This window comes from Oenanthe melanoleuca, chromosome 8 (genome assembly GCF_029582105.1).
Source record: "Oenanthe melanoleuca isolate GR-GAL-2019-014 chromosome 8, OMel1.0, whole genome shotgun sequence".
Lineage (NCBI taxonomy): Eukaryota > Metazoa > Chordata > Aves > Passeriformes > Muscicapidae > Oenanthe > Oenanthe melanoleuca.
The window spans coordinates 2,356,469-2,371,208 of record NC_079342.1 but is presented as its reverse complement, the minus strand read 5'-3'; the positions used below and the strand labels follow the sequence as shown (position 1 = coordinate 2,371,208).

Sequence of the window (14,740 nt, the reverse complement as noted above, 5' to 3'; positions counted from 1 at the left end):
GCTCCAACCCCATGGAAGTGAGGTTGGAACTGGATGATACTGAAGGTCCCTTCCAACCCAAACCATTCTGTGATTTGTTGACAGCTCACCTTTTGGGTGGTACTTCTACCTGTGTTTTTCCTATTAATTATTTGAGAATACAATTCAAATTGCCTTTTCCCCCAAAGAGCAGACTGGTTGTTTTTATTTATGCAAACACAGTTGTGCTGTGACACAGGTGAGGTCACTGTGAACATTTAATCATCTTGCTGTGGACTTGATTCATTTTGTTGAGCTACTGAATCCTAAATCTGTTTTACTGATAAAGATTTATACTTAAATACTTACTTATATTTATCTTTTGGCAGCTGTTACCCATCCATACTCTGAGATTAGGAGTTGAGCTGGACACTTTTGATGGACATCATTACATCTCATCCATTGCTTCAGATGGCCCAGCTGCAATCCTTGGTATTCTGCAGCTGGAGGATGAACTGCTGGAGGTAAAAAAATAAAACAGAACCCCCACAAAAATAAAAATTAGGTATTTACTGTTTGTTTTGCCTTCTTAAAATGCTTCTCTTAAGTTCTAGCTTGGCTGCTGTGTGTGAACAGAATTATTCCAGAGTCAGTTGTGAAAGCAGAGTTGGAATTCACATTAATTTTCTTCACTGTTCCCTTCCACGTTTATGGAGAAAAAGTCAATTTCTTGTGACCTCTCAGTGACTTCATGGGCATTTTTCCTGAAATGTTTTAACACCAGTATCAGGAATTACAAGGGCAGAGATAATATTTGTGTTGAATTATTTGTAGTCCTGTGGCTCAGTCTTTTGCACAATTTGGCTTTAGCTTTTGTGGTGGATAATCTTTCTGAATATTTGTCACCCCTAAAAAATTTACAACAGTCTTAGGAGCAGTGGTTTCAGTTACACAATAAAACTTTTTTGTTGAGTGTTGAAAGATATTTGTGTGTATGAGCAAACACATCATTTTGTTTAAATGTATAAAGAAGTATTTTGTATAAAGAAGTATTTTGTATAAAGAAGTATTTTGTATAAAGAAGTATTGAGGCAGCTTTGGAGTTATCAGAGTCCCACCAGACCTATTTACTCAGGAAAAAAATAATTATTTGATAAAATGAAAACAATTCCTATTTTTGTGTGTGTATGTGCATGTATCCATTGGTATCTCAGCCTGCAAGTGAAAAGGCATTAATTTCTTATTGCATGCTTACTCCTTGTGGAATATTTTGATATTTGAACCTTTTTTTAGTGGATGCAAAGAACATTTAATGGGAACAGAATTAAGCCTTCTGAAAGATTGATTTGTTAGGTGTACAGCTATTTTGCTTTTACTTCTTCACCCTCTAACATCAAAAATTCATACTGATATCACTAAGACCTAGAACATGTTCTTATTGCTTAATGGAGGAAATCTTGATTCCTGAAGGAAGGGATTAATGGAATGCTGGAAGTGTCATTTAAATTGCTTGGCCACTAAACAAAAAAAAAAATTTATACAAAAAGCAATAATGCAGTGCTGTAGAGTAACTTAGGAAACTTTAATTGTGTGTATTTAACAGTTCATATTACTCTCTGCTCAGAATTCAGTTCACAGCCATGTCCAGACCTAGTGAGTGTAAATTTTTTGCTACTCTGTTGTTGGGAAAAGAACCCCAACAAAATAAAAATGTGCTCTGGGGCTAAAGCTGTAGGTGCCAGGTGTAGCCCAGACTATGTTTTTGCAGCCAACTTATAAATCCCCTTAAATAGGGGTTTGCAGTGGAAAAAGTGACAGCCCCATTCTCAAACAAGCAGCCTTACCTGGGCCTGATACCTTTGGGAATGAAATATGATCAGCAAGGACTTTTTTTTTTCAATATACAGTGAGGCTGAATGTTGATTATTTTTAATGATGTGTTTGAATTATAAGAGACAGCACAATACTCCTCCCTTGCCCTTCATTTCAGCTAATTCCATTGTGTTCCTTTTTAGGAGTAAATTGCTTTTTTGAGCCCTTTTGTTGTACAATTTCCCTGCTGTTTGAGGGCTGGCTGGCTGATGTGCTGAATGAGTGGGTGTAGGGCACCTTGCCTGCTCAGAGGGTGATTTCTGGCAGCTGCAGGAGGAGAAATGGGAGTCCCCAGGTCTGCTGGGGGGTGCACAGTAGCTCTTCCCCATCCATCACAGGATGCTGAGAAGTGCTGGGAGCTTTCCACCACGCTGCCACTCTCCAAGCATTAAAAAATCCTTACACATAGATCCTTCTGCTTAAATAATTAACTAATGGATGAGGCTGATAGCTCAGCACTTGCTGTAATTCTTGCAGAAAAAGCCCAGAGCAGTTTGTCTTACCTTGGTGGAGGCCAATTCCACCACTCTCAATTTTTGTGCTTGGCTGGGATGTGGAGTGTGAGAGGAACTCTGTGTTTCCCAGCAGTACAAACTGTATTTACACTGCAGAAAGCACAGAGTGGGGAGAAAAATGGAAGTGATCAGGAAGCAAATGTTGGCTAAAGTGGGATTGCTGTGGAGCCTTGCATAAGATTGAATCCCTCTGATCAGCAAGATCTGGGAGGTTTATGGAGAGGCTCTGCCTCAAGTGCACCCATCTAAAGGAGTGTCCATGGCTGGTGAACGTTTCCATGCTGTTTTCTTGGATCAGATACGGAGGGAAGTACTGAAGGTAATCCTCAGTTATCCCCACTTGCTGTGCCTTGGTTCCTGCTGTGACTTGGATGAGGTGCTGGGTTCCCAAAGCAGTGGCTGCACTCCAGCACTGTGGACATTTATCATGAGAGAGGCTTGAGGCAGCCTGAAAGAAATCCCTGGAACACAGGAGGTGTTGGGATTGATTCCACAGCACTCACTGGGTTAAACCCCTGCTCTTTTGGGGCTGCAATGCTGATTTATGGTGATTTATGGCACCTGCTGACATCCTGCTGTCCTCCTGTTTAGGGGCACCCCTGTAGTGCAAAGAGAGGAGCCCTCAGGATACAAAGGTCGTAAAATAGGTAAAAGAGGATGAATCACTTTTTTTTTTTATTTTCCTGCAGAAGTAGAATCACAGAGTGTCATGGGCAGGGACACCTGCCACTATCCCAGGTTGCTCCAAGCTCTTGTCCAGCCTGGCCTTGGACATTTCCAGGGATGGGACAGCTACAAAAAAAGTGCAACTGCAGTATCCCATTCTTAAAGCACCTCTATCTGTCTGTCTGTCTGTCTGTCTATCTATCTATCTATCTATCTATCTATTTTTTTCTAAGTTTGTTGTTTAGAAGATCCATTAACAATGATCTGTTATCACTCACAATCTTCAGTTTATGGTATGGTAAGCGTTGAAGCTTTGACCCTTGTCAGGCCTTTCTGGTTAATTGCTTACTGTAATTGGATTCTTTCTTACTGTACAAACATTCTCACCTGTTTTCTGTAGGATCTATTGTAGTTTCAGCCAGTTGTTACATTTTAAACTGGCAAAGTTAGAATTGAGCCAAACTTTTAAACTAGTTGTGATAGTTCTGACTTCAGTTTTTTGCTTGGAGATCAGAACCTGTGTTTGCTTAAAATATTGTGGGAAAATTAATTTTTTAATTTTTTTTTAATTCAGACACATAAGCCCACTGCTGAAAAAAGATCCCCAACACAGAAACAGGAGAGAAGGAAATAAGAGTTGTAGGAAAGGTTTAGGCTTGGTGAGCAGAAAAGAAATTAGAGGAAGCTGAAGAGACACAATGCAGCAGTCAGTAGCCACAAGATCTTGGATGTGAAGTTTTACAAAAATCTATACATTCTTCAGAAGCATATGTTAATAAAACATATTAATAAATATATTTATTATAAAATTTATATATTATGTATAAAAATAATACAGCATGCAAGCTGTGCCAGCATCCCCAGGTAAAACCAGACTTTCACGCTCAGGTGGGGAAAAATAGACGCCGAACACAAAAAAAAAAAAAAAAAAAAAAAAAAAAAAAATCTGGTGGGTATGCTTTAATTCTGTTTGTGGATGCTTTGCACATCCTGCTTGCAGGTGAACGGGGTGCAGCTGTGTGGGAAGTCCCGGCGTGAGGCTGTCACCTTCCTGAAGGAAGTGCCCCCCCCCTTCACCCTGGTGTGCTGCCGGCGCCTCTGCGGGGACGGCACCGAGTCTCTGGTGGACGAGCCCCCCGTGGCTCCTGCCCCTCCAGAGCACAAGGTAACACTTCTCCTCTCACCCACTGGTGCAAAAGGACTTTTTGGGGAGTATTTCTGGCTTTGCATGGTTTGGTCTTGAGAAACTTTACTGTCGTGGGAAGACCAGGTAGGTAAATCACCGAGCTGCTTTGCTGACTTTACATCCCATCCATCATCCCTACACTTAATAGGTGAGTGAGAGCTCTGAGTTACACTAAATCACATCCTTGCCACCATTAGCTGATTGCTTCTGAGTAGGATTTTATAGAACTTGGGGGGAAAAAAAATAATTGAAACTTGAAAGTTTCTTTCCGTCGCGGGAGCTTTAAAGTCTCAAACTAAAACTTGACACTTGTGGTTGCTCCTGTTTGAAAAAGTATTTACAGCTTGGCTTCTCATCTTTTCTGATTGTCTGGCCTTTCTATTAGCTGTCTGTGGTTAAATCTTTTATGCTATTTATTTTTCCTTTATGCATCTAATGGGACAGCTGAAGTTCATCAACATGTAACAGGTTAGTAATATTCTAACAATTAATTAGACTAATACATGGGTATTTGTGTGCCAGGTTGGGCTCTGATGCTCAAAACATGTAGGCCTGTGCCCAGGGGAGTACTCAAGGCAGGAAGCTGGAGAAAACTCTATTCATAATGCTCAGTGAAGTTTTAATTCCATAAAAAGGTCACATTTTAGGGCATGTATGCACCATTAATAATCAAAATATTGAAGGAATAGTGTTTGTAAAGAGCTGAGAGAATGGTGTTTGAATCAGAGCTTTTATTTTCCAGGTGAAACCCGAGGAAGATTTTAATCCTGAGGAGGAAGAAGGGGAATTGGCATTATGGTCTCCTGATGTGAAGGTTATTGAGCTGGAGAAAGACAAAAATGGTTTAGGATTCAGCATTTTAGACTATCAGGTATGCTTTTCTGTAGAACTAAATCCTAAAAATCCATTTGATCCTTTGTCTTTCACAATGCCTTAAAATGTTTTGTGATGTTGATTACTGAGTAATGACTTGACACTTGGGCCTGGAAACTATAGAGAAAAGTTTTGAGGCCAACTCTGTAAGTATGGAGTGTTCTAAACCTCTGATTTTTGGACATGATGAAGTACAAAATCTTTAATCAAGCTCCACCCCATAACTCTGAGTTTAGTGACTAAATGTTGGGCAAGGTGGGTTTTTTGTTGTATTTTGTTCTAACTTAGAATAACTTTTCATCTGTGAGAATGGCAAGTGAAGGTTCTTGGGCATTAGTTGGAGATTATTATATTCTTAATTGTTAAACTCCTCAGAAATTAACAGACAAGTCTTTACTTGGAGGGAAATGCTACTAAAATTAATGAATCCTTCTTTCTAAAACACTGGCTTCAGTTAAATATGTAGAAACTCTCAAAATCTTTAGTCAGAATGAAATGTTCTTCATGTTTCTAGTCAACATGATATATTTTTTTAAACCTCCAGTCATCATATTTATAAGGAAATAAAATAGCTGGATCACTCTTTATAATAATATACACATCACATCTGAGTGCTGCCTAAACATTGTAGTTTAATGAAATGTGTTCAACTGTTGTACATAAATGTCAAGTGATATAAAATTCACTTTTTGATACAATAAGGCAGGAATTGGGAATGAATTAGAAGGGAAAAAAATATTTGAAGTATTATGCAAACCCATTAATTCTATATTTTACCAGTGCAATTTAAGATTACTGAAAATAGATCCTGTTAGTCATTTTAGCTGACACATGTTGTGTTGCAGTGCCAGCTCTACTCTAGAGTTGCTGGGAGTCTTTACAGAGCAGTAATACACAGATTTGCTTTTAAGTTCTCGTATAATCAGAATTAATGAAGGCTTTAATAGCAGGCTTTTTATTTACTTATTTGCAGATGCAAATACACGAGCAATGTTGTGGTACTTTCAGCTAAATTTAAATGCATTCTAATCAATTCTAAATGAGTGGTAAACCACTTAATCTCAGATCTTTATAATTTCAAGATATTTATGTATAAAGTGTATAAAGTGTGTTCTTTTGTTTGGGATTCGCCTCTTAGATCTTTTACACTTTTCATCATCTGCAGATTAATTTTTATAGAGAGATATCTGTGCCTGTGTGTGTGTTTATGTAAATACATCCATCACATCCTTGAGTGCAAGGCAAAGAAAATAAATAACTGTCCATGCTACAGTGGAGGCAAGGGGAAAAAAAAAACTATGTGTGGTTCCTGGGAGAGTGTTTGGAATTCTTAACAGAGATTTGCTGGGAAACACAGAATTACAGCAGTGTTTAATTGTGCCTTAGAGGACCTGGAGACCCTTCTTTAAAACATGAAAGGTGTTTTTTTAGGCACACACTCTTTGTTTTACAAGAGAAAATTCAAGCCTTGTAATGGTAAATGATACTGCTTGTGCTGTGTATCCACTGCTGATTTTCTCCTTTGGAGGAATAAGAGTTTTAATTTTTTTTTAGGTATTTTTCAATGAAGATGGGTCTTCCCATGGCCCATCTTCATCCTCAGTGAGTGACCAGCCTTTCTAGGCTGCCACAGTGTTGACAGAGGTAGGGTGGGGAGGAAAATGCTTTTGAAGGGGAGATTTTGAGCAGGAATCCTGTTGGTAATTAACACAAAAGGACTGGCTCTGTCCATTACAGAGATTTGAGGAAAGTTTGGTGTTGTATACCCAGCTTGGAGGAGGTGATGTGACTATCCTGGGTTTTTAAGATCCAGTTATTTCTGTAGCTGTTGGTTGAAATGACACTCCAGAAACACTGGAGAAACTTCAGGAAGCTCAGTGGGGACAGGGAAGTGGTGTCAGGGTTAAAAAGTGGTGATGCTCTATTGTCCCACCTGACCTTCCCCCACACAAAGGTGTAGCAACACCTTTGAAATGGTGGATCCCAGTGGATCCCTAGGGTGGGACTGGGGCTGTTCCTGCAGTGTTTAAGGAGCCCTGGAGTCCTGCTCATACATTTCTGACAGTGAGAGATGCCAGACATGCTGCAGAAGCACAAGAATGCTCAGAAATTACAGACCAGGCTGCTCCCAGTGCTCTGGAAGTTTCTTCCTACTTGTTTTCAAGCACAAAGCTATTTACCTTTCCATCTTAATTTTGATTGTAGTATTAGAAGTTGTGCTGAACACTCCTATGGTATATAATTCATAATGTTTGCCTTTTTGTTTCTCAAAACTGGCTGCATGCTCAGCATAAAGGATGCTGTGCCTCAGTTGTCCTGAATGCTGCACTTCCCAAGTCATGCTCTGGAAAACAGAATTAATAAAAATTCTTTGTGAGGCAGAATAGGAGTCTGAGTATGTGGAAAACTGAATGCTGAGATCGAGAAAATTATTACTCTGGCATATTAATTTTTAATGGGCTGTCTTTCTAATAATGTTTCATCTATCAAATAAATGATAAGCACATCCCAAGTGACTTGCAGGATATTCCCAGAAATGTACAAGCATAATTCCAATGCCTATATATTTTAATGAACTAATTACAAATTAATTATACCAATTATGCATAATCAATAGTATTTCTACTTTGTCCTGTGTTTTCTTTTGATTGTCTTTAGGGATTTAAAAGCTTAAAACAGAGCCACCTTCCTTTCTTTTACTAAGGTTCTTAAAACTTTGGGGTAGAGTTACCCCTTTTGCTATGACAGGATAGCATTTATATAGGATATTCTTTGTCTTCCTGTGATCTCTGTGTGTATTAAAAAAAATCCCTTTTTTTCTCCTTTGAATGTTGTAATTTGTAATTATGTTGTAGGAAATCTAAAATTTTTGAGACTAATGCTCTGCTGGCAGCAAGGTCAATACTTGATGAGAGAGAAGGTGGATGGAAGCAGATCCTGTGGATTCTTGAAATGATGGATTTAACTGGATTGTTTTATCTTTTATTTAAATAAGACACACTGAAGATGTCTTAAAATGCAATCTTCTGTGTTTTTTCTGTTGTCATCACTGTGCTGGGACATGGTCAAGGCTCCTAGACAGGCACTGCTTTTTCTCAGTGGTGTTTGGTGGAAAGCTGCAGAGGTCTCCTGGCCATCAAAAGCTGTGCTGCTCAGCCTTGTGGCCAGCTCCTCCATGCAGTAACACACTCTGCCTCCCTTCATTTCCCTCTCATTTCACTTGGAGAGGTTGCTCTCCCTTTCACCTCTTCACTAACCTTTATGTGGTGCTGCTGGCACAGCTAGTGCCAAGAGCTCTGATGGTGAGGCAGGGACTGGGATGCTGCTGCTGGAGTGATTTGGGATCACCTGGGATGCAAGTTCAGTGTATTTCATGTTCTTTGTCAGCAGACCTGAAAGCAGCCAGCTTAGCACTGAATTTGTCTAGCCTGGAACTAATCACAGAATCCCAGAATGGTTTGGGTTGGAAGGAATCTTAACTCTCATCCAGTTCCAAACCCTGCATCTTCCACTACACCTGGTTGCTCCAAGCCCCATCCAGCCTCCTGGCCAGCAAGTTAAGAGCTAAATCATTGTTTTTGAGACCAGCTCCCTTTTCTTAGAAAGAAATTGGAAGATATATTATCAGATTAAAATAGAGAAGTAATGCTGTCTAAAAACGACTGTGATCCCAGTGTATTGAAACAAGAGGAAAGAAAAATCCCATAAGACTTACAGAGAAAAAGAAGAGATCCCTGCAGGATAGAAGGTTCTTTGAGCCCTGAAACTGTGTTTACCAAAGACCTGATGCATTGCAGGCCAACAGATTCTGTCAGTAATGTTTTACAGAAATATTGGAAAAACCACAGGTAGCTGAATTGCAGATTTCTTGAGGCAGTATTGACCAGAAGGTAACTTGAATGGTCTGATGAGCTTTTATCAAATTAAACAGAAAGCTGAATGGACTTTACGTGGAGCTTAATTTACTGTGCTTTGAAGTCAGAGTCTTTTTAAAGCAGCTGTTTCAGAGTGCATGAAACTGGAGAGGGTGAGGGGTGGAATGGGGAGGTTTGACATTTTACATAACTCTTGGGAAGCACTGTGAGATGCTGTTCCTCCCTGCCTGTGCTGAGAGATAAGTCCCCAGTGCCTGCTTGCTTTGGCACAGCCCAGCTGCCCTGGAGAGCTGTCTGGCTGGAGGAACTCATGGACTCACCTGCTCCCAGTGATCCATGGAAGCAGAAAGAGGCATTTCAGCACTCAGGAGCCTCAAGTTACCCTGAGCTGGAGAAGCAGCATGAATTGTGCCTGCCTTGGGCTGCCTGGGTCAGTGCCCCAGGGATTTTCCTGTGCTTTAGCAACAGGGACCCCACAGCTGCCTTATTCCTGGCTTCCCTTTATTATTAGTAGCAGTTTTTCGTGCTGTTGAACTGAAGTCTCTTTTGCTGCACATTCAGCAGGTTATGTTTTGTCCTTCTCCCAGGGAGCATGGGAAACAATTGTTTTCTCTTTTCTAACAAAATCACTGCACAGTCATTCACGGCAGGAAGTGAAGCAATTTAAGTGTCTCCAAATATCTTTCCTCTTTTCTTTATGCCCCAAACAGGCTCCAGATGTAGAGTTTAAAAAAAAAAGCAAACTGACTTCTTATTTGTAGAAGGTGGTATTCAAGTAGATTTTTTTTTTTTTAACTTTCTTGGTCTGTTCAGCAGTGAGATGCAGGCTGGAATGCTTTGACAAGTTGCTGGCTAAACGTTTGCCCTCTTGTGATAATTTGAGCTTTGTCTGTTCTTGTGATAAGTTTGTTATGAACAAAGGAGCATATTCACGTCTTTGTTAAGCACATTTTCACCTGATCATGTGATGGAAACCTGTGGCTTACTGGCAAAAGCTGCACAGCTGTATTAAAAAGCAGTTTTACAATGGCTATCAGCTTGGTACTGGGAAAACTGATAAAGGCAGCTTTTCTCCCATCTCTACAACCCATCCACATTCATTAACATCAAAGTTCTGTAAGCCTCAGTACCAGCTGTGTTGGTACTCATCTCACGGAGGATTTGCTTCTCTCCCCCTATGGGAAAGTTCTACATCCTTTAAATCATATTAAGCTGCTTCATGTGTAAAATAATTCTTAATAGTGTGTCATGAATTGAATTCAGTATAGCTTTTTGAAAAATTCTCTTGGAGTTCAGCTTAAAAACTACTTTTCAGGACCTGAGAGCTGGTGGATGCAGCTGAGCCCATTCCTGGAGAAGTTTCTGAGGTGTTCACGATGAGTGGATTCCACTGGATTCCTCAGTGCTGCAGTACTAATGTGTTGGGAGAGCAGAAACCACTCTAATAAGAAATCAAAGAGGTTTCTGTGTATCTCATACAAAGATACAGACAGGAACAGCTTGGATGAGGAGGAGATCTGGAGAACCTGGAGGCAGGAAGGCACATCAGGGGCTGGGTATTCCCTGACATGGGCTGGAGGGGGCCATCAGTCAGACAGCCACAGCCTTTCCCTCATCCACTGAGCAGGTGTTGTGGTTTTGGCTGGGATAGAGTTAATTTCCCTCCTAGTAGCTGGTGCAGTGCTGTGTTTTGGATTTAGCATGAGAACAATGTTGATAACAGGGTAATGTTTTAGTTGTTGCTAAGTAGCGATTACTCTGAGTCAAGGACTTCTCAGTTTCCCATGCTCTGCCAGTGAGGAGGAGCACCAGAAGCCAGGAGAGGTGATCTGAACTAGCCAGAGGGATATTCCATACTATGGGATATCATGCTTAGTATATAAATGGGGGGAGTTGGCCAGGAGGGGTGAATCACTGCTCAGGAACAGGCTGGGCATCAGCATTGTGCATCACTTGTTCTCTGGTTTTATTCCTCTCTCACTCTTTGTTATGTCCCTTTTCATTGTATTTATTAGTATTAGCATTGCTATTATATTTTGCTTTATTCAGTTGTCAAAGTGTTCTTATCTCAGCCATGGGTTACCCCAGCCAAACCCAGGGCAGCAGATTTGGGTTGAGCAGGACCTGCCTCTCACAAAGCCGTGCTGATCCTCAGGTTGTCCTGCATTCAGTAAAGAATGTAGAGCAAATTGTAGGAGCATCCCTCCTGTCCCTGTGAGCTGCAGCAGCTCTGGACAATACCTGAGTTTGCAGAGAAACTGGAGCATTACTGAGAACATCTGTTTTTCTTTGCTTTGTTGCATATCCATGAAATAAATGCTGAGCAGTATTATTACTATTAACCTTTAGAAATGTTTTCCCTTCTTCCCCCAAATTCTCCAATCTGGTTGTTCTTTTTCATTTCCTGCTAGAAAGAATAGCTTTTAATAAAAACAAAAAACCCCAAACCAAAGAAATTCATTATTATTCCACAGATGTCTTCTGCCTGCGAGAGAAGGCGAGAATTTAAAGGGACAAAACTGTGGCTGGATTTTCTGTTAACCACTTGGTAAATCTCAGGCAGGCTGAGATAATGTGGATGAGGCTGGAGGAAGCTGTGCTGGCCTGGCAGTGGGCACGTGGAGATGGTGGAGCAGTGGGGGTGGAAGAGCTCAGCCCAGACAGCTCCAAATTTGTTCTGAAATGATGAGATTTGAGGTGTGTGTTGGTGCTGATGGATAAGCATGAAGCATCCTGAGAACTCGTGGAAGTTATGAGGTGTTCTGTTTTCTTAGAACCTCACCCTGCTGGAAGATTCTGCTCCCCAAGTCCAAGGATTCCTGTTGCAGTTGGAATTTTCTGTCTGTTCTCAACGTGATTCACTGTAGCCTTAAAATTCTCTGCAACCTTTCCTCCCTGTTCCTCATCCCTGGAAGTGCTCAAGGCTGGACTGGATGAAGTTCTGAGCACCCTGGGATAGGGGAAGGTGTCCTTGCCCATGGCAGGGGGTGGAATGAGATGAGTTTTAAGTTCCCTTCCAACACAACTCAGTCTGGGATTCAGTGATCCTTTGGGCCAAGTCCCTGTTTGCAGATCCTTGTTGCAATAAACCAAACCTGTCCTCTGTCCCCACTTTTATTTTGCAGCTTTTTCTGCAGCAAGTACTCCATAATTCATGTATTTGCTGTTTCTGAAGCAAGGTTTTTATGCAGAGGAGAGCTCTGGCTTGTGTAAAAACACATCCTGCACTTCCACAGACTTTTACCAGTGCTGAGGCCAGCTCCCCTCGCTGGTCCAAGTGCTGCTGGGCTCCCTGGTTGGATTTTGAGTTCAGGAATTATTTGAATCTGAAAGCTGATCAAACCCACAACCTATGCTGAAGCCCACTGAGCACAGGCTGTGTAGGTGATACCATTTATGCTTTTTCCCTTGGCTTGTTGGTATTTTTTTCTTCTTTCCCACACATCTCTATCCCTTCTTTATCTCATCACACAGTGGCTTTCCTCCACTTCCTTATGAGTTCAGGGACTTTTTTTTCCTTATCTCTGTGGCTTTTCCCTGTAGTCAGCACTCAGTGTGTTTTTTCTGGAGCTGGAAAGTCTGAAAGTCTAAGATATTAAGAGACTCTAATGAATGTAATCCCTGAGACTTTAGCTCTGCCGAGAGCAAATATGAAAGGCGGATAAAACCTTAGATGGATTGAGAAGTTTGATAAATTAAAAGATAGTGGCAGGCACCTGAGTCCACTGCACAGTGACACTGAAAACGCCCAGAGCTGCTGCCTGTCTTTGATCTTTTTGTTTGGGAAGAGCAGTAGCGTGTGAGGTCTTTTCCCTTGGCTTTTTCCCGGGGGTCTCTGGTGCAGGGCAGAGGGGTGGGGGCTGTGCTGTGCTCTCCAGCCCTGCCAGACCCAGGGCTGAGTCACCCCTGGCCACCGTGTTCCTTCTTGCTGGAGAGGGCTGATAGGATTTCACATCCCAGATGATGAAAGCCTGGTGTGGGAAACCCATTGTGCCACCTCCTCCTCTCTGTTTTGCTGTTCCCTCTCCTCCTTTGGGTGGGGCTCTGTGTGGTTTGTTTCTGGTTTTTTTCCCCCTTCCCTGCGAATTCCTGTTTCTTTGCTGACATTTCCCACAACAGAAGTTTTGATTAATGCCGGCTGCACACCAGAGCTTCTGAAATTCTTTGCTTTATTCCCCCACTGCAGATCAATAAATAGTAATGTTTTATTTCCAGTGCTTTGCCTTACATCACAGCAAAGTTCAGTGTTCCTCCTTGAGCACTGCTCTGTATTTAAGTTTGTGTTGCTTCAGCACATCAGCCTGCAGTTTATTTCTCTGGTACAGCCAGAGGCTGTGCGTTGTGTAATCTCCTTCCTGAGCAGCCCTGCTGACTGCAGCCCGAGTGCAGGGGCAGAAACAGGTCTGAAATGCTTCGGATTTCACTCCAGTGCAGTGGATCTAACAAAAGCCAGTTGAGCACTTCCTCAGGGATGTTTTTCCAGGCCGTAGAGTGCCTTTGGCAGTTCCTAGGGCCAACTGCTGTAAACATGTTGGAGTGAGTGAACAGAAGGTTTGGACCAAGAGTCTCAACCATAAAGTGAGGCCACCTTAAGGAGAGAATCAGACCTCACTCACAGCTGGCTCTCCCTCTCTTCCCTGTCTGTTGGGAGGCACTTTGTGCTTTGAAAAGGCACAAAAAAGGGTGTTTGTCAATCTTGACTCTTGCATCCCACTGTTTGGGTCACTGTGGAGGGTGGCTCTGCAAAGGGAGCCACAGGTACTTCACAAAATGAGAGCAAGGATGAGTATTTTGAGTAGCTTCACAACACTGAGCATACAGGTACATTACTCATGTGCACTTCTACCTTTGTCTGCATAACAGTGAGACAAGCATAAAATGCCTCTGGTTCTTTTCATTTGTTGAAGAGTGTCTTTTCCTTGTTCAGCATCAACACTGTTGTGTCTAAGAGTCTTCCAGCCTGGTATCTTATTCACTGAAGAGTTTTAAATATGGATGTGTGTGTTAGACCTGGAAGTGGTCCCATGCAAAATGTAATGAAGCTGGGCTGCTCTGACCTCTGAGCTCCAAGGCGTTTGTTTTGGCTCCCTCACAGAAACCTGCACTATACAAATTGGCACTTGTAAAAATGTTCAGATAAATCAAAAAATGGCACGGGGGGGAAAAAAAGTTTCAAACTGTTTCTTTTGGGATCCTTCACCATGCTATTTTGGATGTGTGTTTTTGTGGCAGCAGGCAGTTTGTTGCTTGAAGAGAGCTGAAATATTCTAGGAAGTCAGGCTAGCTGGATTTAGATCTCAAGTGATGCCAAAACTAATATAGCCTGTAACTAAGTGAGAGTGACTTTGCACAGGGAATGTCAGTCACCCGCAGCTTTGTCTTGCATTTTCATAGGAGCCTTTTAAAAAAGCAAAACACAAACAAAACCCCAGCAAACGTGGGAGCTGCTCCCATCCAGTGGAGCTGTAGTTTCAGTGCTCCTCGTGCTCAGCCCAGGGAGGGTCTGCTGGGGCTGGATGGATGGATGGGGATGGGTTGTCAGAGCAGGGAATGGTAGTGGGAGCTGGGCTGGTCTGGAGTGCCCTCTCTTGGCTGCTGCACACCTCACCTTTTGGGAGGCACAAGGGAACAGCCAGCCTGGTTTATCCCTTTTATTTCCCAGCAGGATGGGCAGAGCTCAGCTGCACTGGTTCTGTCCCCAGTTTTGCTTCCTAAGCCCCTCTGAGTGTGGAACTTTGGTGCCCGTGGCAATCGAAGCCACAATAAAGTTGCAGCTCCAGCATTGCAAGTTGGAC

The 14,740-nt window shown here is 42.0% G+C and overlaps 1 protein-coding gene across 4 annotated transcripts in view; it reads left to right on the top strand.

The window, feature by feature from the left end:
• Nucleotides 1-14,740, top strand: part of PATJ (PATJ crumbs cell polarity complex component) — a 133,985-nt gene that overhangs the window by 28,261 nt on the left and 90,984 nt on the right. For all 4 annotated transcript variants that reach the window (XM_056497075.1, XM_056497076.1, XM_056497079.1 and 1 more), the window contains exons 14-16: nucleotides 348-482; nucleotides 4,012-4,176; nucleotides 4,940-5,068. In XM_056497075.1, coding sequence (XP_056353050.1) covers nucleotides 348-482; nucleotides 4,012-4,176; nucleotides 4,940-5,068 — 429 coding nt within the window. The remainder of the gene's footprint in view (nucleotides 1-347; nucleotides 483-4,011; nucleotides 4,177-4,939; nucleotides 5,069-14,740) is intronic.